Below are 24,307 nucleotides of genomic sequence, written 5' to 3' on the forward strand. Positions count from 1 at the left end.
CACTTAAAGGCTGCAGCGTTACATTACAGGAATAAAATGCATTTTAAAATATATTAATATAGAAAAAAGTTATATTAAATTGTAGTAATATTTCACAGTATTAATGCTTTTAACTGTATTTTTGATCAAATAAACGGAGCCTTGATATAAGAGACTTTTCAAAAACGTTTTAAAAATCTTACTGACCCTAAACTTTTAAATGCCAATGTGTTTGGCCCCATTGTGATCCATTTTTAAGAAGCTGATGACAGTTTTCTGATAAAATATATGTTTTATTTTAGCAAGCAACCTATAAATCACCAATATTTCATTCCACAGTACAGCAGATGTTTTACCAGTGCTCTTTTTTTGTTCTTAAATGTTTAGCTCTCTCCAGGTATTATAGACCTTCCAGTGCCCGACCCAAAGTTATTTTCCCCTCGGGTGTTAGAAGCCCCAACATACACGAAGGAATCCATCATTCCCCTGCAATGGCTTTGATCTGGAGGGAGAATGAGTCCTGCTGACTAGAACTAATCACAATTTTATAGAGTATTGCTGTTATAATTGAAATGAAAGTCATGCTGACTTGGAGTAGTTGAAATGGGGAAAATATTAAATTTCCTGTCCCTCATATGTATGGGGCGTGTTTTGCAATATCAGACACTCATTGGACATCCAACACTGCACACACTGAGACTGCAGTACTATGTTCACTCCATCACACCTCTTCTGTGAGTGTGTTCATTCTTAACACATAACAGGATTGGCTACAGCCCTTTATCATGATGTCACTTTCCAAGAGAGTGTTATGGGGGATAGTGGCTAAATGCACATGCATACATATGCATACATGCTGCTGGTCAGATGAAGTGCTCACTGCACTTCATATTGGCTGCTCTGATGGCTCTGATTTCATTCAAATAATGCAGTAACAATTTACAGTAAGGTTTTATATGTTAAGATTAGGATTGCATCATTTAAGCATTTTGAATACATATGAATTAACAAAGAACAATAGTATGTTTGTAAATGAACATTAATCTAGATTAACTTTATATCTGCTTTTTTAATTACTATGTACTAACCTTTAAATGAATCATTAGATACAATGCATTTAGTGTGTACAAACATGTTGTACAAACTCGTATTAAAAATACCTGCGTGTAAATACATTTGTAACTAATTTTAACCCACTCTAAGCCTAAACCTGTGCTTAACCTTACTATCCCATCTCAATAGCAATAAAAGTGTTTCGTAATAGAACATTAATAGAAGAAGCATATTGTCCCTAACATTTTTTTACATAGTACAGGCATCTAATATTAAAAAAAGATTAATGAATGCTGTAAAAATGTTAGTTCATGACTCTTGTGAAACAGCACACTTTAAAAGAAGTGTGTACTTCTTTAAGGTTTATTAAAATTAAAGATGTACATGAAAAGTATAATGAAAGTGTACTCCCCTTCCCTTAGGTACACTTAAGTGGCTTTTGATTTCATATATATCATATATTATTATCTTCAAGTACTGTTTTTTTTATATACATTTAAGATTTGATGTGCACATTCAATACAATTATACATAGCTATTTCCACTTAATGGATTAACCTTTTTTTGTAAGGTGTTACCTTCAATCCTGCTATTTAAAAAAACAAAACACAAAGGTTTGAAGGTACTCTTTTAGACAAATATGTATATGTCTTTGGCTTTATACACTCTCTTGGCACAAAAACCAAAGAAGTGATTTTGCTGTGAAGAACAAAATAGTATTAAGGAACAAATTCTGGCATTTGTTTATTCATCATTTATTTATTCATTTATTTTGAGAGTACGCCAGATGCAGCACTTAATGTTGGATTGTTGCTTTAAATTCCCCATCTCTTTCAACCCTGCATCTTTGTATCTGGCTACAATCCAAGATGCTGTTTGAAGAACTCTGACTAATTTAATTAAGACTGAACTACATTGACGAGATAAAATGCCGCTTTTTGCATTCTATAAACAGCACTAGAATAAACATTCAAAGGGGGTGACTGAATGCGAGGACCTCACAGTCGATCCTGTCTGCTTGTTTGGAGAATTTATTGCACAGCAAAGTAGGGGTTTTACAGCACGGTGTCTGTGGTGACAGGACAGCTTGGCTCCAGAGCAAGAGAGAGGGGGAGCGTGAGATGAGTTCCAGCTGGCACAGGGGCCGAAAACAAATGTCATTGCTTGTGCTCATGAAGTCCCCCATTCATAACCACAGCTAGGTAATGAAGCCAGACTGTACGAGACAATGTCTTGCAGGAGCGCTACAACTCCTGGGAGGTTATTGACTGAAGCTGCATTGATGGAGTGCGCTGGTGGCTGCTACTCACAGCCTCAGGTGTGCGGGGCGGTACGGCTGACACGGCGCCCTCGGGAATGAAAATGGATTGTGGTGGCCCGACGTCGCTCTGACAGAATGGCTATTAAACTGCAGGAGACAGTAATTCCGAACAAGAGGATTTTTCAGAGGGAAAAGAGCTCAAAGAGGAACTTGGTCAAGGGCAGAAGCAGCTCGCTCGCCTGTGAACAAAAACACACGCGCACACATATTTTGCACGCTCTCAGACTTTCTTTTTTGATGGCTCACCTCTGTCACAGCAAAAACCCTCTTTCCACAGGGTACCACTTTATACCACTTGTCGTGCAGCATGTCCATGTAACCGTCAGACTTGTAACGGCTGACATATTCAGACACGTTGCGAGTGAGAGGGGAGTTCTGGGGCAGCCCGATTCCATATCCTGAAAGCACAAAGAATAACAAAACAACAACTTTACATGTACAGCTCAGCTAGACCCATGCATGCCTGTGGGTTTTTGTTAAAGAGACCATCCACATTCTAGTGTGAATTGATACCTCTATTATTGCTATGTCAGAGAGCCTTGAGAAGGAACAATCATGAATCTTTGGTACCCTGTGCCAGTGCACCATAGACAGAGCGTCTGTCATTGCGGCGTCTCTGCAGCCAGGCAGCTGGAGAGATATGAGCACAACTCTGACATCCACAAATTTCATCAAAGCCCTCACCTCACCGGCAAACCCACACATCACTCCTGGCAAGCAATCCCTCCCCTCCTTTCAGCACGTGGCACAACATCCCTTGCATCCTGATAAACTTCTGTCCTCTCCTACTGAGTTGCACCGCTGTATTTTACGCAGTCCTCCACAACCAATAAATGTGTGCTGTTGAACTCTTTGAAGAGGGGGCACCAGCATGCTGCTGGAATATTCTTAATGGAGTGGATCCAGGCAGTCATAAAATGTGCTGTGGAAACTAATACAATAAGGGATTTTCTAGCAGTGTTAAAAGGACACGGTCCACTCTGAAGAGACGGTTTCTACTGAAGGCTGTTCTTTCAATTTGAGCAAAGCCTGTGAATTGAACTGATGTCTGTGGGGAATGTCAAAAGTACCATAGTTCAGTACCAAGTCATGACAAAATTGGCAACAAAAACAAATTAAGACAAGGTACAGAATTAACTATGATATAATTAATGTAGCTTTATAACTATGTAAATTTATAACTATATTTTTAACTGTAATAATTTAAATTTAGTTTTGTTATTTACAAACATGCCTAAAATATATAAATTTAACATATTAAAATATTTTTAATATAACAATTTAATTAATTACAATTTGTATATAATTTTACAAATTGTATATAAATGTATCTATTTATCTATGAATATAATTACAGACAGACAAATGAGAATTAACTATTTATATCAACTATATAACTGTAAAATTTTACAATTTTATGCACAAAATGAGCTCATATCAAATTTGATGCCTGCTACAGGTCTCAAAATAGTTGGGATGGGGGCATGTTTACCATGTTGTAGCATCTCCTCTTCTTTTCAAAACAGTCTGAGGACGTCTGGACATCAAGGTTATGAGTTTCTGGAGTTTTGGTGTTGGAATTTGGTCCCATTCCCATTGAGTTTCTGGAGTTTTGGTGTTGGAATTTGGTCCCATTCCCATTGAGTTTCTGGAGTTTTGGTGTTGGAAATGGGGTGGGAAGTTACGCACTCTTTCACAGATTGGAGAGCCTCTGGCCATCTTTACTTCTGAGAGACTCTGTCTCTCTAAGATATCCCTTTTTATAGCTAATCATGTTACAGACCTGATGTCAGTTAACTTAACTGGTTGCTAGATGTTCTCCCAGCTGAATCTTTTTTGAGACCTGTAGCAGGCATCAAATTTGAAATGAGCTAATTTAGTGGATAAAAGTGTAAAATGTATCCGTTTAAACATTTGTTATGTTCTATTGTGAATAAAATATTGGCTCGTGATTTGAAAGTCTTTTAGTTTTCATTTTATTCAATTAAAAAAAAAAAACAACGTCCCAACATTTCCGGAAATCTATCTATCTATCTATCTATCTATCTATCTATCTATCTATCTATCTATCTATCTATCTATCTATCTATCTATCTATCTATCTATCTATCTATCTATCTATCTATCTATCTATCTATCTATCTATCTATCTATCTATCTATCTATCTATCTATCACATTCAGTGAAATGTCATAATTCACAAGACCAATTTCTATACAGCTGCAAAAACTAATATGCTACTCAACACACTTTTTATTGTGAAACCTTAGATGCCTGACTCCGGTTTTTCACCTGCATGGTTTGATTATGCACCTCGCTGTTTACAGGTTTTGCAGACCCTGACGAAGCTGTCCATTTCAGGCCAGCAGAAGTGATAGCGATGGTTTAGTCTTGATCATCCATCTAATAAAAAGCTGGCTCAAAGGCATAAGGGAAGCTTTTGGCAGATAGCAGGGAAAATTCCTATGCATGCAGCAGGAGATAACATCCAGATGAGAGGTGCAGACACGCCTGGGTGACTGCCATGAAACCCATCTACACCCTGTAATAGCTTTCCCTTATGAAATGACATGTGTCAAACTTGACTTGCTTCTATTTGGAGGGTAATTACAACAGCCTTGAGGTGAATTAATGGACGGCTCTTAATATGGGGTGGAATTCTAATAGTGTACCTGTAAAAAGTGTTAGGAACACCTTGTGCCCTTTCAGAGAACAACTTCACAGGCTTTTGTAAGCTAATATAATTCAATACGGCATGGCCAGAGGTGCTAGACTCCTCAAAGACAGCAATATGTCTCAGTGGCACAGGGGTCCTTACCTTCAATAGCAAACGGTTTTCCTACAGTCAGGAGTTTGCAGTCTGCATCGATGGACACTTCGTAGTCCAGCAAAGCCTTATCCATGATGAAGGCATCTAGCTGAGGGGGATCTGTCCTTCAACACACAGAGGAGGATAGTCAGAGCCAAATAAAACAGACACCGCCAGCCAAACATATGCTAATTGCTACTGATTTTAAATTACTTGAAAAGTTGATTACAATAAGCCTGAACCAAACCCAAACCCTGTAGCTATAAACTGCTTAAATCTTCTGGCTTTAGTCAGATTTACTGAATAGAAAGTGCTTTTTAGTGTACTATGTGTGTAACTTTCCCCGCAGACATATTTTTCAAACAATCTTTGAGTAGTTTGCTCCAGCGTTTTGTTTCTTTATAAAAGCGCATTGCAAAGATTGTTTCCATATAGAGGTTTATAATGTAACTTATTAATAAGGGAAGCAAAATAAAAACATGCTGCTTTAGCAAATAACAGTGGCTAATAATTGTGTTCAGTAAAGCAAATTACAAAAACTAAGCATGGGTGAACTGTGGATTTTTTCCATTTTTTGAAAGTACTATTTGTTTTTTGTGGTTTATTATTTATTAAAACAAAAATGCTAGAGCATGACATCATATCCTGTTAGCTGTTTATCTCTGAAGAAATGTTGAATCTAGTGTGAGGCGATGCTTGCTCATCAGCTGACCTCTATTTTACCTCAAGTGTGACAGAAAATAAAGTGATGGAATATTTTACCGGATCAAACTAAGACTCTTATGCAACGTCTTTTAAAGGAAAAAAAAAAAACTGTCCGGATGCTTGTCTTAAAAAATCTCACCCCTAAGAATAGCTCCAAACTATGGCTGCGATCTCAACTTTAAAAATGCTGACCATGTAAGGTGTCTCATGTGAATCGAACAGAAGGATTTCTGACATGGAAGAAAACTGCTGTCAATCATAAAAGACAGGAAGTACAAAGCAAAATACATCACTATGTGGGAGCTTGAATCTGAGGATGAATCGCTGTGTGTGTTGGCGCACGCCTGCAAGCGTACGTTTGCCGGGGAGTTATCTGTTGTCTCAGAAGAAAACCTTTGGCCTCATTCAGCAAGTTTAGATTTGACTTGAGAGTGACTGCCTCTCCTCTCAGCTTGGAGTCTGCAGCAGTCCCTGTTCTTTCAGGGATGAATGGAAAGCGAGACTACAGACAGAAAGCCTGGAGAGCAGACACTTGTTGCTGTCGACTCGGTTTGTTTAAACTGAATGAGCTGGATGGTGCGCATTAATTCCTCATGAAAGAGGAATAATATTGATGGTGCATCATACAAAACAGATCCACAGCGGTGTCAGCAGCTCCTGAGGGTGAGAACTGATCGTTGGCCTCTTATTGTGACCCTATTTATTGTTGTAGTATTCGCCTGCAGCCTTTGGGCTGCTTGTTGTCTGTGTCTCCTGCAGCACCGTGCAATTACTGAGCTCGATTTCTTTTTTCAAGATGCCCATCTCCTGTTAAAGCTTTATTTGTTTTCCGCATGTTGCGCTCCTGCTCAGCACCACTTGATTTTATTGAGTTAAAAGAATTTGAATGTGTCTTTGTGAGCGCAAGTGTTTAAGATGATAGCTTTCTAAATACACTTTATTGCAAGTGTTTTTCATTCAAACGAAAAAGGCTGTTTAGAAATTCAGTTTGATCATTTCATTAGATTTACCACTCACTCTCTCTCTCTTTCTCTCTCTCTTTCTTTTACCGTTATCTTTTCATTGGACTTTCCACTGCTATGTTCAATTGCCTGTTATCTTTTTTTTCTCTCTTGGGTCTAAACACTTACTTGAGTGTAGAGACTCCATCCGGAGTGGTGGGCTTGTTGAAGCGCCTCATGTACTCGTACATCTCAGGAAAGCTCTTTTTCATATAGTCCTCAGCACTGCTCTCTCGAACTGTGCCGAAGCGAAACCCCAGAGACGGGTGATGGAGCTTGAAAAGAGCAATGAAATGTGAATTGATTGTGTGAGAAAGGTTTAAAAACATAATCCAAGCACTTACAATAAAGTACTAAAAAAGTTCCACAGTACTACCGCAGTTTTTTGAACCATAGTGCACTCATGTTTTTGTGGACACGTACCATATACACTACTGTTTAAAAGCTTGGGGTATTTTTAAATACATTTAAAAAACTTTTGTTCAAAATGTCTATTTCAAATAAATGCTGTTCTTTTTAACTTTCTATTCATCAAAGAATCCTGAAGAAAAAAACAGTTATTTTAAATTGCAATAATATTTCACAGTATTACTGTTTTTACTGTATTTTTGATCAAATAAATGTAGCCTTGGTGAGCATAAGAGACTTCATAAAAAAATACTCCAAACTTACAAATGGTATTGTCTGTATATACACTACTGTACAAAAGTCTTAGGCCATTAGTATTTTCACCAAAACAAAATGGTTTTAAGCCAGATATATATTTTGCTGTTATGTGTCAGTGGGAAATATCAGTTTACATTTCCAAACATTCCTTTTGCCATTAATTGTGATAATACAGTGAAATTTTTGTATGCACAAGGAGTCTGACAACAGCCAGTGCTCCACACAGAGATCTGATCTCATCAATATCCAGTCTGTCTGGAATGACATGAAGAAACAGAACAAACTGAGACTAAATCCAGAAGAACTGTGGCAATGTCTCCAAGATGCTTCAAGAGGCCTGCAAAGCTATAGTACTGTGAAAAGTTTTAGGTAATTGTGTAAAATTGCGTTAGTGAGGATGCAAAAATACTGTCATAAATATAATTTATTTATCAATTAACTTCTATTAACTAAATTAAATTAACATTTGGTGTAACCACCCTTCGCATTTAAAGGCCAATTCACACCGCACAGACAAACGCCAACAAATTCCAACAAACAAGTTGGCTCAATTTGGCTGTAGGATTTAGAATCTTATGAAAAATAACTGTCATGTTCACACTGCCCCAACAGACACTGACCAACTCTATATCTATAAGCATGTTCAGTCGGGTGAAAACAAACTCCAACCAACGCCAACAGGGGTAACACACTGATCCAACAAACTAGTCTGTCTGAGTTGGCATTTGTCAGTGCGGTGTGAACTGGCCTTTAAACAGCTTTTGTCCTTGGTACACTTGCGCATAGTTTTTCAGGTAGCTTCTTGCATCTTGGAGATGTTGTCACAGTTCTTCTGGAGTCTGTCTCAGTTTGGTCTGTTTCTTCATGTCATTCCAGACAGACTGATGATGATGAGATCAGATCTCTGTGTGGAGCACTGGTTTTGTCAGACTCCTTGTGCATACAAAAATCTCACTGGATTATTACAATTAATGGCAAAGGAATGTTTGGAATTGTTAACTGAAATTTCCTACTGACACACTACAGCAAAAGATAGAAATAACTGGCACTGTTTGCACAGTAGTGTATATGTACAACATTTTTATTTTAAGGGATACATATTACAATACAGTCTAAATAAATCACTGAACAAATCTATTTGTGTATTTCACGTCTTCATGATGAAATGCAGAAATGTTTTACCTTGACATCATGAATCCCTGACACTTCCTCAAAGGTCTTCTCCCCCACCATGACAGCTGCTAGGTTGGCTGTGTAACTGGACAGAACCAGCAGGCAAAATATGGCCCAAAGGTTCATGAGGAAGCGGCCTGTCCAGCACTTTGGAGTTTTACTGGCAACGGTCCGGCCGAACAGAATGGCGTAGCAGAGGTTCAGTGCAGACGAGTAAGAAAAGACCCTAATGCGGTTGCGTCCATGTGGGGTCATGCCAAACGGACTGTTCCACTCATAAAGTGTTATAAAAAGGGCTGTGATATGCAGTGCCACAAAGATGCCAACCCACATGGACCAGTGAAGCGGCCACATGAAGGCACCGATGGGTGCAGCTGTGTCCTTGCTCCGCACCAGGATCCCGAGACTGGTGGAGAAGAAGGGGCTGGTGAAGTCTATCACTCGGCTTCGAGCGGAGTTGATGCTAAAGCTGGTGACGGCCATGTCCGCCACGCCACTGAGCAGGTCACCCACCAACCCAGTCCATCTACCTCCTTTCCATGCCCCGTACTTCCCATCGCCTACGATGTAAAGGTCAAACTGGAAGTGCATGTCCTCTGCTAACTTCTCCAGCAGGTCGATGCAGTATCCATAGCAGCATTTCCGCATGTCATTTGGCAGTGAACTGCTGTTGGTTTGCTCCAGCTCTCTGAACAGCTGGTTGAGGACTTCCGAGCTGTTGGTTTGAGGGTCAAGGCACAGCTGACCCGCTGGACATTGGCCCTCCTCGTCCACCTCCCGCGTGAATACAAACGGGTGCTCGACCAAGGTCACGACCCGCAATCTGCTCCCCGCCACTGGGAATCCTGCTTGCCAGCGGCCGCCGAGCCTGATCTCTGGGCCGTCCTCCCGGTGGTGTTGAGTCATGCCTGGCCACAGGCCCTGCTCTTCCAATACCAGAAGGCCCGACTGCCAGCTTGCCGTGGTCACCCAACTTGGCTGGCCCAGAGGGTCTCGCTGTAGACTCCATATGTGGAAGCGCTGGGAGGTAAGCACCCTGGAGAGGGAGCGCTGCACTCGCACCGGGCCTGTCAGCCCCGTGAAAGATGTGTTCGACAAGAACCTGAGCACAGCAGGGACATGAGCATTGTGAGGAGAATATATATGCATCCAGCAAAAGCAAAGACAGTGATGAGATGACAGAGCAAAAAATACTGCTGAATCTCTAGCGAACTGAATCCTACACATGAGCCAGGGGAGATAACTAGTGAAAACTAGTGAAAAGTGAAAGGAATATGTAGTGTACAAAAGTCATACTACATAGGAAATAGAGCTAGCAGTGAAAATAAAAAGCAATTTTAGTTATTTTAAGTTTATATACTGTTCACATGATTGATTATTGATGATTGATTTTAATTGTTTATATGGATTAAGTACAGTAATTCCAGTGTTGCATTATTTTCATATCAAATATAACAAAATCATTTTTGTTAAATTATTAATATGTTTAAAACTTTAATGAAAAACATTTATATGCAATCTACTACTGTACTTACCTTCTGCTCTCTGATTGTTAGTTCATACTTTTCTAGTAAGTAAAAGGCCTTTTAGTATAAATCTAAAAACATCAGGTGTGGTATATGGGTATTTTAAAAAAATGACAGATTTTTATAAAGTGAATTATAATAGCTACTTTTGTATAGCTAGTAATATTCCAAGACAAACTTTTACTGGACTGAAGCACTTGATTATCCATACATCTTTTTTTTTTTAGAAAAATCATGTTCAAATGTGAGTCATTATATAACACAACAGAATCAAATATAACACAACAGGCTTTTGAGGAGCATTTATTTATCTCTCAATCCTCATTGCATTAGACTGCATTATATGTTTTTGCCACCACAATAACAATAACTACAGAGCTTCAATCATACAAAAGAATTTAAATATAATCTTACAACAACATATTATTGGGAGATCTAGACTGACAACATATTTATAAGCATTCCCCCAAAGTAGTCTGCTACAATGTTATAAAAATATAATTTAACAGTTTGGGCCTGTCTGGGATTTTTTCCCCCTTCTTAATTAAGACCTCCATATTCTCTTATATATCATACTACACGAGCAATAAAAGCCTGATCAATTATTTTTTAGTCTAAAGTTTCAATATGTGTTTTCATAAAAAATTGATTTTTCTGACTATTATTTCATATTTCACACATTACAGCGTTAAGCCCACTATAACTGCAGGTGATTCATTCAGAACCAATGAGTTTTTGTGGGTGTTTTACATAAATTACATTTATCAAAACAAGACCAGCTAAGAGTTAAAATGTCAGCCTTGTGTGAAAATGCTATTTGCTCAGTCGATTGCGTGCTTAAATACAGCAGCAGAAGCAGCATGGGAACTCAGTTTGCGCTCAGTGCTCAGGGAATCTGCATCTCACAGGCATGGCATGTTTTGTTGAATGACCACAGAGAACAGCCTCTGATTCACAAAATGTGCTTACAAATGCAGACGTAAGGTGCAGTTCACCATATTTGTGTAACTGATGATTTAAATCCATTCCTCGCTGTATATGAGTGAAAGAATACGTGGAACACTAAATCCAAGAAGCAACATATGGTCATCAATAAAGAATCATGCTTCATTAATCATTCAAAACATATATATAATTGGTCACTGCAGTAATTATTCTAGTGAAAATGTTAGAAAAATGTGGAATAATGTTTAAATAAAAACATTTATTAGTAGCATATTTTATGTTTCTGTAGCATGAAAAACAAAAGGAGTTCAAAATGTTAATTTGAAAATGTCCATAGACTGAAAATGTTTGGTGATCACCCTGGCTGTCATGATATAATATTTAGAAATGTGTGTGTGCGTGTGCAAGTTAAATAAGGATTTGAACCCAGGTCCCCTTGCATACTAAACGAAAATTACACCTCTAGACAATCTTGTCTCACTGTCACAGAAAAAAGTGCCACAACTGTCACATAGTGCCCTCAGAAAAAAAATAAGGCACATGGTGCGTCTGCCAAGATTTAAATAATTATTTCTTATTCAAGAGCACCAGCTTTTCAAATGAACATTCCAAAATGTTTCATCTTAAATTCTCAAACAATATTTTTCACAGCAGGAGAAAAGAATAAGAACAGAAGGAAATATAGATCACTCTTGAAGCACACTGAAGTTCAGGGCTTTCTTCAACGGCACAAGGACAGAAGGGCAGGATTATGACCTGAGTAACGTGAATCACACTAAATCTTTTGAACCTATATATGACCTTTGTATTTAACCACACAGCTGCCACCATATTAGTTCTGTTAACATCCATCAGAGAGTACAAACAAATAAATAAATAGAGCTTGGTTTACAGGTGAATAACCCTCTGTGCCGCTCCGGATATTATACCCTTATGCTGTTCTGCATAGATCACATAATTGTGATTCCTTACACTGCCTAGCCACACTGCTTTTATGGCAAAATGTATGCCATGAATTAGTTCAATGATCGATTTTCGTCAATAAATCAGCTGAGGATGTAGAGTAGTCAAAGGGCTGCTGGGCAATGTCTGGGTCACGGAGGGAAGATGAAAAATCCCGAGCGAAAGAGGCTTGTGATGTGTGGCTAAATGAGGCCGTAAATGATAGGCACTCTGTGTGACCATAACTGCACACTTCCATTAAAACAGAGCAGAACAGAGAAAATAAAAGCAGAAAAAATTGATTGCCTGGATCATTAATTTCTCCTGATAGCCCTGAGTTTGACCCGTAGAGAACACTTGATCTGGTGTGAAAGCAGATGTTAAAAGACAGGAGATAATGTGTTAGCCATTGCAACAAAGCTGATTTCCTAACTGAGATTTCTGAGAAAGCATTAGCACCGCAGAGGAACAATAATCCCTGTGTTATGTTGTTTTCAGATGCTCACATGCCTGTGCTTCAGTGCTACGCTCATTTCTCAGAGCAAATACATTTCTTAACATGGGGGTGGTGGGGGGAGTCTCACACTGTGAGATGAATATTAAAGATTACATCACTGCTTTCAATCAGGTGGAAAATCTCGGGGGTCCTCTGTCACATTTTTTTTTTCATTTTTTAAAAGTTTACTTATCTGAGCAAGACTCATATAACAGCGGCACCTTAATCTTAAATCTGAAGATGCTTTTTTTCTTTCTTTTTTTTTACCACACAAAATCTCATTTGTGGAAGTGAGCAAATAGGTAAGGCTTCTTCCAGCCTTCAGTGATAAGAGCTCTCCAATAGTGTGCACAGGGACTTGATCACAATCCAAGAAAACTCTACTATTTGTTTTCCAGTTACACCTTAGATGGAACATTAAAACTCTAGCTCTTAGTACTGAGTTCCAAACATCAAAATGCATTTTTAAAATATTTAAATACATTTTAATTGACAATGGAACTGTTTGCTATGCTTATAGATTTTCAACCTTTTTTTATCAATACAAACTATTACGTATCTTGATTTTGACTGCACTGACTATGGGATGAAAACAGAACTTGAACACTACTGCCTTCTGTAGTGCTTCTTAATTGAACTTGTTTCATAATTGATAAACAGTAATTGAACCGAATGGAGCCAACACTGAACTGACTTAAGCCGAATAATGACACTATTGTCTATTTAGAGCTGCTTTACAGTAGAATTTGAATCTCTCCCATGTTTGATACATAACTGATTCTGTTATTTTATTGTTTATTACTGTGAAGCTGTGATACATTTATCAACATTTAACTTACAGTACAGCAATGTAAATCGCCAACTTTAAAAAAAATAATTATAAAAAAAAGGTTATAATAAAAGCAGCATGAATTAATGATTCCATTTTTATTTTTATTTTTTTTACATTAAGAAAATGTATTTGTGAAAATAGTACCAAAGCAGCAGCAGCAGCAGCAATAATAATACTAATAATACTAATAATACTAACTTTTTGAGAAATTGTAAATATTTAGTCCATCAGGATCTACATAACAATCTCTGTATTCTGTGATACTAATAGACAAGCCTCCTTCACTGACACAATGCATCAAGCTGAGAGGCAGTGGACAGCAGGCTCTGAGCTCTTGACATTGAACCAGACACTGGCATTGAAGATGAAGAAAGAGCCTGGTGACCTGAATGCAGAAAGGTTTTTGTCCCATTTATGGAGGTCAGTCAGTGAAGAGGACGCAGTAGTGTCACAAATGGTTTCCACATTGCTGCAAATGCATCACTGTGTAACTGCTAACTTGACGGTTTATGTAAATGCACACAGGGATATGGTTTTGATTAAGGAGGTATAAATTTATTGAAAATGCCCCTGAGTCAGTTAATTGCATTTTAAAGTCTCCAGTGGCTCCATCAGGAAAATAACTTGAAGATATGAGGCCATACCATGGCCAAGACTGAATATTCCTGTAACTTAATACTAGTGGCTGGAATACTAATACAGCTATTTTCCTCTGAGAGTATTTACTACCTTATAATTCCCTTAATGTAAAGCATGCTTAATTTGTCTGCGCACACTAATGACTAAAGGTGAAAGCTTGAAATGACTACACTGCGTGATCAGATAACAAATTAATTCATGATTACGAGATAAGATAACATTTTAAAGTATTGACAATGTTTGAGAAGCTAATTTAAAACTGTAGCTGGATAAGCAACAAGATACGCATAATCTACAGCAGTTAAGCCACAGTAAACAACACTTAATAAAACAGTTAGCAAGAATACTTAAATTTTTTTAAAATAATTTAAATAATTTATTATATTTAAAAAAATCCAATTATATATTACATATCAAAATCACTAATATGAAAAAAAGATTGTATGAAAAAGGCTTTATACTGGGTATCAGATAACAATTATATATAAAAAAGAGACCTGTATTAAATGTACGTAAACCATTAGCAGTGACATTTTGCAGCAAAAGTCTTCTGCGTTATATGTCTGCTCACTGCATCCTTAAATTGATGTGTCATGACTTCATTTTGGTTTGCACACAACAGTGTGACCTATGATATTTGACTCTTTGAGACATAGTTGTTTCCTTCACTAATGGCTAATTCTGAGAAAATGTCCAGATCCCCTGTAGATAATTGAGTTTGAAGGCCAGGGGTCCATAAGCTACACATGTGTCACATTCCACATTAATCAGAAATGTGAAACATGGTAAATGGGGTGCAAAATGTGTGCTTTAATTTTCAGTTTGCATAGACTGCATAAACATGCGTAATCTACGGCATTTGACTCTTTAAGACATAGGCCTATATTTAAAGGAACACTCCACTTTTTTTTTGGAAATAGGCTCATTTTACAACTGCCCTAGAGTTAAACAGTTAAGTTTTACTGTTTTCAGCTCCATTCAGCTGATCTCCGTGTCTGTCGGTAGCACTTTTAGCATAGCTTAGCATAGATCATTGAATCGGATTAGATTAGCATTTGGTCATCAAAAATGACCAAAGAGTTTCGATAATTTTCCTATGTAAAGCTTGACTCTCCTGTAGTTACATCGTGTACTAAGACCGACCGAAACTAAAAAGTTGCGATTTTCTAGACCGATATGGCTAGGAACTATACTCTCGTTCCGGTGTAATAATCAAGGAATTTTGCTGCCGTACCAAGGGTGCAGCAGGCGCAGTGATATTACGCAGCGCCTGAAAGTAGTCCTCAGATAGGTAACTAGTAATGATATAGCTGGGGACTACTTTCAGGTGCTGCGTAATATCACTGCGCCTGCTGCACCCATCGTACGGCAGTAAATTTCCTTGATTATTACACCGGAATGAGAGTATAGTTCCTAGCCATATCGGCTTAGAAAATCACAACTTTTCATTTTCCGTTGGTCTTAGTACACGATATAACTACAGGAGAGTCATGCTTTAAATAGGAAATTATCTAAACTCTTTGGTCATTTTTGAGCGCGATGCTAATGGTCTAAACAGATTCAATTATCTATGCTAAGCTACGCTAAAAGTGCTACCGCCAGACACGGAGATCGGCTGAATGGATTAAAAAAAAACGGTAAAACTCAACTGTTTAATTCTAGGGGAGTTGTAAAATGAGCCTATTTCCAAAAAAGTGGAGTGTTCCTTTAATAAATAAGACCTTGCATAGATGTTTCCTTTGCTAATGTCCTATTTTCACACAGTATCCAGCTTTATTGTGAATGATTGAACTTGAACGCAATGGGTTCATGTAAGCCACACACAAAAAATTACACACTGATCAGAAATATGAAACATGGTAAATGGGGGTGCCTGTGCAATATAGTGCTTTAATTTTCAGTCTGCAGTCTGCTCACATTTGTGACATTACCTATGACATTTGACTCTTTAAGAGACACAAACTTAATATAAAATATTAATATACTTCACTAATATCCTATTTTGACACAATCTCCAGCTTTATTCTGAATAACTAGGCTTGAGGGTCATGGATCATATAACCCTGCAAAAATTCACATGAAAATTGCACACTAATCAGAAATGTGAAACGTGGTAAATTGGGGGGTACCTGTGCACAATGTAGCCTATTAGTTATAATGTGACATAAACAACAGGGATATAGCGACGCTAAATGCTATATCGCTGTTGTTTATGTCTCATTATAACTAAAATGGCTTGTTACTGGAAAAACAGCTTGTTACTGGAAATTGTACTTTGTTTATGAATAGTTGTAGTATTGCTACGTGGTAAGCTACTTAGCTGTAAAATGTTATACATGTATGATTACCTGGCAAGGTATTGTCCAGAGGAGGGCAGCTCATGTTTATTGGGCTTGTCGAAGCAGTTGACCATGTTCTGGATGAGAGCCAGATCTGGTCTCACCATGGTCGCAGCATATACAGCCCTGCCAATGAGCTGCAGGGTATCCCTTATGTAGAAGTTCAGAGGCTTGCGATTGACCTCCCCATAAGCCAGAAGACCCAGGGGGGAGCCAATGGAGTGTAGAGAATCCAGATTAAGCGGGTATCCCATGATCCAGTGCATTGGGGGCAACGCAACGCTCAACTGGTGTGCGCTGCGCAGCACTCTGGCCGTACATTCAGGGTCGGAGCCGAAAAGCACCACAGAAGACGCCGGAGCAGAAGGAGTCCTGCTGAGGAGCTGTGAAAGGAGCTCCATTACCTGGTCTTCGCTCAAGTTTTCTTCCAGTCTGGATAGGTTGAGGGTCTTCCACAGGTGCCAGTGGGCTCCATTCAAGCCCAGATGGCCCCGCTGTTCAAGTTCTTCCAGCATTCCTGTGTTCCCACCTCCCGGACAAAGAATGGCCGCTCCACCCTGCCAGCCTCCCTTCAGCAACAGCGCCAACAGCAGCTCCGACAGTCCTGAAGGGGGTGTACGTGTCATCATCTGTAAATGGAAGCGATTCTGAAAACAGAAAACATATACAGTTAGGTCAAGCGCTGCACGATTAAGCTAAATAAAGGCAAAACAACATGATATGGCTTAGTGCAATTATCAAATAAAAAAAAGTGCAATTTCATTAAACAAATATATGCAGTGGGTTTGCCAATGTGAAACGCGGCACTGTGTTTTGTTACACACGAGCAGTGATCCAGTGTTTTCAGTGTTTCAGAGCAGCTCGGTTCACAGGAATTGCTGCTCCACTTGAACTGAGTTTTGGTTGCTTATAACGTGCATTTTGGGGAAGCAACATGCACCAACTATCTTTACAAACTTCTAATGAGAAGTGCTTATAAACCAGCTGTTGTCAACAAAAGAGAAGCTTTAAGACAGGGATGTAAAACACAATTCCTGGAGGCCCACAGCCCTGCAGAGTTTAGTTTCAACCCTAATTAAACACACCTGATGCAGCAAATCAAGTCCTTCAGGCTCATTTGAAAACTACATGGTATGTGTTTTGGAGCAGGATTGGAACTAAATTCTGCAGGGCTGTTTTGCACCCCTGCTTTAAGGGCTCCCTTCTCAATGGTTTAATGATTAAACAGCCATACATATATGTGTTGTAATTTTATATACTGTACTGTATATTATTTTTATTATGATATTGTAATACAATTTTTTATTTTAAAATGAAATCTTAGTATAGTAATATTTCTCATTTGTTTATTTTTTAATTTAGTAATAATAGGCTAATAATTAATAAATAACAACAACAACAATAATATTAATAATAATAATGTATTGTCATGATATATTCATTTTTGGCCAAATTGTGGAGCCCCACAAACAAACACAACAAACCTGAAGCTAACAAAAGGGCATTTTAAATTGCAAATATTTAAAAAAAAAAAAATATTAAAAAACAAGGGCAACAAAACTGTAGCTTAAACACACACATACAAATATTTTACACTGCAATTACAATTTATTTTATAAAAAGAAATAAGATTGCAATTAGATAATGTCTTCACACTGACTCATCAAAACAAAAAACAAACCCAACCAAAAAATACAGATATCTTCAGGCCACAAATGCGTATTGTATTCCCTAACGACTTTACGTTTGAATAAGTAAGAGGGAAGTCTGGGGAGAGTGTTAGATCTCCTGTGACTTCCATCTCCCAAAGCAGCCTTATAGGCAAATGGAGGAATATATTACTTACTCTGAACTTATGATGACCTCATACTCAAGAACACTGAACACAATACTTGTTTTGATGCAATCTTGGAAACATTTGAATCACTTGAATAAAAACCCAACACTAAAACAGTGAGGAAGAGCCGTCAGCTCTAATCTGAAATAGCTCCTGGCCATTTCTACACAGACACTGCTGTTTTTGATGTGGACTGACAGGGAGGCGTGCATGAATGTGCCGTGAGAGTGAAAGATTGGATGCTTGGGTGTTCTGAGGGGGAGAGTGACTGTTTGAACCTAGTGGGGGGCTGCGAGCGATCAGCACGGGGCTGCAGCGCTGAAGAGGAGTCCCCACGCAAAGTTAAAACCTGTGTGACTGGAATAACATTACAGCCAGCGGCTCTGACACGCGTCCCTGTGACTTTCACTGCTACTTAGGGCACACGAATTAGCACACACGCTGACGACTCCATGCGGTGATGCCAAACCGGATGAATTTGAAGAAGAAAGATAAAAACACGCCATTCATTTGGTCTCGAAGTTCTGCTCTGCTGAAACAAAAGAATAGGGCTTCAAAAAAAAATAGAAATGGACCAAGGGGGTCCCGGGGTTGTGCAATGTACATATGGGAGCTTAGATAAAAAGAGAGAATGGGGGCAGGCTTATCTTTTATTTACCAGTAAATCCAGGTGAAGCCAGGTGAATAGCAAACGAACAAGCAAGCAAACAAACAAACACCTTCTATGTGATGGCAAACTTTCAGCCTTGAGGCCTCTCATTGCTCAATCGATTTGAAAACAGCTGCTCCTCCAAACAATACCTGCGCCCGGTAGGACTTTACACTTCTCACGTCTAAATGGATCCACAAGCTGACAGCATCTGAGCAGCATGAGCAGTTTGATTTGTTCTCCGTCTTGGAAGTTTAGCGGGAAATGTCTATTTCCATTTCCACTTTTCCCACACCTTGCGAGCAATTTTCACAATCTGTCTTAACGCTGGGGGGAAATAAATGGATGCTTTTTTTTTACCTGATGTCTCATAAATGGTCCAAATGCTGTAGAGTAACATTTCATTAATATCTAATACGGCAGCATACAGGTTTTGCAGACTAATACAAATAGTAGTTTGGCCATCAAATTATGGTGCAGGTGTGGAGGACGGACGTGCTGAATCTATCTGTCACTCTCACACAGTAACGGCACCTGATCCATAAACAAACCATAATTGAGCAGAGAAATTGGAAATTACTGCCTATCTTCCTGAAACAGACGGCTAAACTCTAGTAAAACCCAATGATTTCTGCTCTGATAGTTGATGATTTGGTGCGGTACCTAATTTTGAAATTATGGTCTTTTTTATACATTCTGCACTTAATTTTACGAAATTACAAAAAAGGTGACTGACGATTCAGATACATGTCCACTGAATAGCAGGGGGTTGACAGAATGACTAATTGATGAATTTACTCACCTATATGTTGTTCCAAACCTGCATGACTTTTTTGTGAAACAAAAAAGAAACAGTTTTGGTTACACCTGACTTCTATAGAACCTTTTTCATAATTTCCGGGTTTCTCAGCAGTGAACGTCATCATAGTTGGGTAAACGTCGAGAGCAGTGAATGGGAGAGTACAACAAATATATTTTTTGCATTCCCATTTGCTCAAATAGCAAAAGAAACACTCAATAATAGTGTTTTCATGACTTTAAATCAAAGGAAAAAAATTGAGAGGGACTGAAAATGGCAGTAGGAAGAGAGAACAATGCCAAATTTACCATCCCTCCCATAGACCCTGCATTAGAAACACGCTTGCATTAGCGTTAACTAGTTTTTTTTTTTTGTAATTTGAATCAAAGGTGATATAATACAAAATTACATACATTTAAAAAAAATATAAATATAAAAAAAACTTTCAAAGATTTACGATGCTCATAACCGTTGAAATGCATTATCACAGTCTTGTGAAAAGGGTCCATTGTACAGACAAAACAAAACGGAAACTTTTATCAAAATAGCTTTTATGTTTTACAGTAAATTATGGCAGAAATTTCATTTTTTTTAACGATCCCTTAAAGGAAACCCTGCAAAATATGGTTTTGGGTCATTTCCACCACATGGGTTTCTTAGGGCACTGCAATTGACAGAGGGTAATTATTCTGAGCTGTGACATGGAAAGACAGAAGGTAAGAAACCCATAGGAACCCACGTTTAAGTGCTCTGGTAAAATATCTACTATTTCATCAGAATTAAAGGCTAATTTTGAAAGGCTATTAATGGTGAAAGATGTTTTAAAGAATCAGATGGTCTATGACAACTGGCAGAAGGGGCTAACGGGGCCATGCTAACCAGCCAAATCTTGAGCCCTTGGGTCTTGCTTTCAGAAATAGCCTGAGGGAGTGTAACAGAATAAAACAGAACTCAGGTGTCAAGACGTGTTTCTAAAAGCAAAACTATTTTTGACTTGACATGCCACATCAAAAACACAACATTCGGGGTGCAAAACATGAAGCAACAGCCTAAAATTTCTATATGCATGTATACACAGACTAACATAAAAAAACAACAGAGACCACACAGCCCATGGTAAATGATACCGTAAATGTCAGATATTCAACAAATAATTAGGCTAAATATCTATAACCTTTAATATCACACAAATATCAGAGTCAACACAATAATGTTGACCTTGGGTTTCTGCTAAATAATAGACCATTGTTCACATCAAGTGATCTGAAGCCCGATAGTAATTGTTTTGACATTTATATGCGGACTTCTTAACAGCTGTGTTTTGATGCAGTGCTTTAATAGAAATGAATTTAAAGACCAATTCCCTGAGGCAAGAAGCTACAAAAAATAAAATCAGACCTTGTCGACCTCACTAATTCAGTAATTTGTTTGTGGGCGACTAGTCAACCATCCTGACTCATCCTTACTCTGTAATAAACTTTTGTTTTGTTTTTTCATCTTCTTAGTTCTACAATGTGCCAAAGTGCTTTAATGCTGTAAAAAACTGCTTATCTTAAATTCTGCCTCACAATGTTTTGAGGAAAGAAATATGATGGCAGAGAGAAATGTGAGGGAAAGATACATCAATACTGCTTCTCCTCTATTAAGAGTGACAGTAACTTAATTAAGAAAGACCACTGTGGGAACCGGTAAAGATTTGCTGATGTGAATATTTGCAAAAAAACAAAAACAAATGTCTAATTACAGAATTAAAATGAGGCTCTCTTTGGGTCTCTGACTGACATCTGAAGAGGATCATGCAGGGATAAAGAAGTGATTTATGCAATATATTATTATACATATAAATTGTTTGGGGTATTATGACCAGAGGAGTGATTTATGCTCATGTATCTACAATATTTATGTAAATTAATCTAGGAAAAAAGGGTTTAGCATAATTAAAAAGGGTGAGCAGCTTATATATGTGATGTCAAGAGTAGCTATCATACTTCATAAAGTGTTCATGTGGCTTGAAAGCGATGCTTAAATACTTGCTCAAGCTGCCATGTTGAGTGGCGTCCCCTCTGTGTTTAGTTAGCCACATCATTAGGCATAAGCGTGTGTTAGCAAATGTGTGACATCCCAAGTCTCCAACTGCACCCGAGGCTCGAAGTGAGCATCAGATAAGCAGAGATGGCAGCTGCTCATAATCGCTGCATTATCATCAAAGTGCTTCATGTCTTGTTATACATTTCTGATCTGCTATGATAACAATTAAAAACATGAACGAAAAGAAAAACTTCTGATGCATAGCGTCCACTACTAAACTCATTTTTAACTCATCAATGTATGATGTAATATCCGAACCACCATGGATGACAACTTTTTAACACTTACCCATGATTCAGTTTGACTCTCTTCACTATGTCTCTGGCTACATCCAAATATGCATACTTCCTTATGATATATTAAGTGAAAAAGAGAGAAAACGAGAATCCAGATTACATTATTTCGAACTTACTTTTTTAACAGTTGTGAAGTACTTATTCAAAATAAGCACCTACTTAGAGAATTACGCAGTTTTGAACTTTCACAAGGATAATTTAATATCGTGTGTGTGTGTGTGTATCAATGCTTATGTTTTGTAGAAACAGCAATAGAAAGACTCTCTCTCTCTCTCTCTCTCTCTCTCTCTCTCACTCTCAAAAAAAAAGTATAATTATATACTTTTTATAGTAAAGAAAGATTCATATTTTGTTGCTTTGTGCTTTAATAATTTATGAATCATATGGTTAATTGATTGCTTTAGGAATTAGGCATGATTAGTGGTAATCAATTGCACTGAGATCAGAATGCTAAAAATTCTGTGTCAAAAGCTGTGACTAAAACTGCATTTAATTTTTCCTATCTTAACTGTGCATATGTGGTACAGGAATCAAAACTTTATATGGTGTACTGATGAAAAGGAAACCAAAGCCAAGAAACCCAAAGCTCAGCTCTTTTAGCAGCTGCCAGTGTGAACATTTTGCCCCAAACTGTGATTGTTTTCCTCTCCAAGGGCGGAAAGTGTTTTTTTTCCTTGTTACTGCTGCTTGTTACATTTTTTTTTGTGTATATCACTACATCACTGTCCTGTGTGCACCGCTGAGCCCAGTTTGCATCTGAAGTATAATGGCATTTCTGTGTTATTAAATGTTAGCAGCCTAGACTCTGACCTGTTATTAGTCTTGATAACATTTCCAAATCTTGTTTGCTCGACAGTGACCCTAATATGACACTGCAAAAATGTCCCATTCCGTGATGTGAAAGGAAAGCCCATAAATTTAGAACTCCATAGAAAACAGTACTGTAATGAGGCTTTGAAATCAAAATATTTTTTTACACTTTATAATAGGAGCGATCACTCACATTAGGCCTGGTGAATAGTGCACTGCGCACTCCCACTGGGCGATAAAGTAATATTTGAAAATGAAAGCCATTTGGGGAAATGTGAGTTTATGAATGAGGTGATTTACCAAATGATCCTGTCCAAATTCACCAGAACAGAGTCTTAAACATCCAGCAGAGGAATGAGTCCTCGGTGAAGGTGTGAAAGCTGTGAGACAGCAAAACAATGAGTTTAACCAATTCTTTGGACATTAGTTTGACGTATTACTTGAGAAATTAGATTACAATCATAAAGCTTCATCTATTACTTTTTCATTAAATGGAAACCGCTACAAAGGCTGGCAAAATATGCGCGGTGGCCTGCTTGGGAATTAGATATACCATTTCAGATATTCCAACAGTGAACTTTAAAACGTCTTAGGAATAAACTTTAGCAGTGGGTTTTCGTGCAAAAAAAGTGTCAGTTAATTGCAAAGACAGTCCTTGAGGAGCTGTGATTTAGTGCTTTGCTTAAGGTCGTAATTTGACAAAGCAGGATCTCAAAGGGCAGGGTCATCCTCACAAGGTTTGGTCACAGGCTCTAAAGTTGTATTTAAAGAAGTATGTTATTCTGCCATTCAGTAAATAAAATAATGTAGCCTCATCCCATCAAAACAGGTAGCCCCATCCCAAGCTCTCGTCATTGGTTCAATCTGAAACTGACATGGTTCAAACTGAAATGACACTTTTTTTGAACTACTTATTGTTGTGTCTGCAAATTTAATTAGGATAGAAAGTATGGTTTGGTGGTCTGGGTAGGTTTAAGGGCGGGTTAAGGTGTTAAGGATGGGTAAACAGTGTAATTATAAATGTAATCACAGAAATTAATTACAGATGTAATTACATGCAGGTATTTAAAAAAAATAAGTATGTAAAAACATGTATGTACACAATAAGTGCATTGTATCAAATGATTAATTTAAATCATTTAAAATTTGAAGTAGTTAAGGCCACCTAATATAAAGTGGGACAGAAATTATTTTATCCCCTTGAATAACATTTTTAAATAGGCTACAGATTTTACAATTGTATGATGGGAAACAAGTACAAAAAAATAAATTATACTTTTTTTAGTTCTTATCTTATGTAATAACACTAAAAGCTCAAATTTAATAGAACACTGATAAAAATTAATTTAATGTAGTAATATCACAATTAGATACCTTTGGGAAAGCTATCTTAATAATTATC

The 24,307-nt window shown here is 37.8% G+C and overlaps 1 protein-coding gene across 1 annotated transcript in view; it reads right to left on the reverse strand.

The window, feature by feature from the left end:
* The window catches only part of LOC306845739 (glutamate receptor ionotropic, NMDA 3B-like), a gene marked incomplete at both ends in the record, with an annotated part of 37,374 nt that overhangs the window by 3,538 nt on the left and 9,529 nt on the right, over positions 1-24,307 (reverse strand). The window contains 5 exons of the mRNA XM_079378711.1: positions 2,600-2,751; positions 5,172-5,287; positions 6,998-7,143; positions 8,717-9,809; positions 16,436-17,073. Coding sequence (XP_079234837.1) covers positions 2,600-2,751; positions 5,172-5,287; positions 6,998-7,143; positions 8,717-9,809; positions 16,436-17,073 — 2,145 coding nt within the window. The remainder of the gene's footprint in view (positions 1-2,599; positions 2,752-5,171; positions 5,288-6,997; positions 7,144-8,716; positions 9,810-16,435; positions 17,074-24,307) is intronic.

This window comes from Barbus barbus (genome assembly GCF_936440315.1).
Source record: "Barbus barbus genome assembly, chromosome: 26".
Lineage (NCBI taxonomy): Eukaryota > Metazoa > Chordata > Actinopteri > Cypriniformes > Cyprinidae > Barbus > Barbus barbus.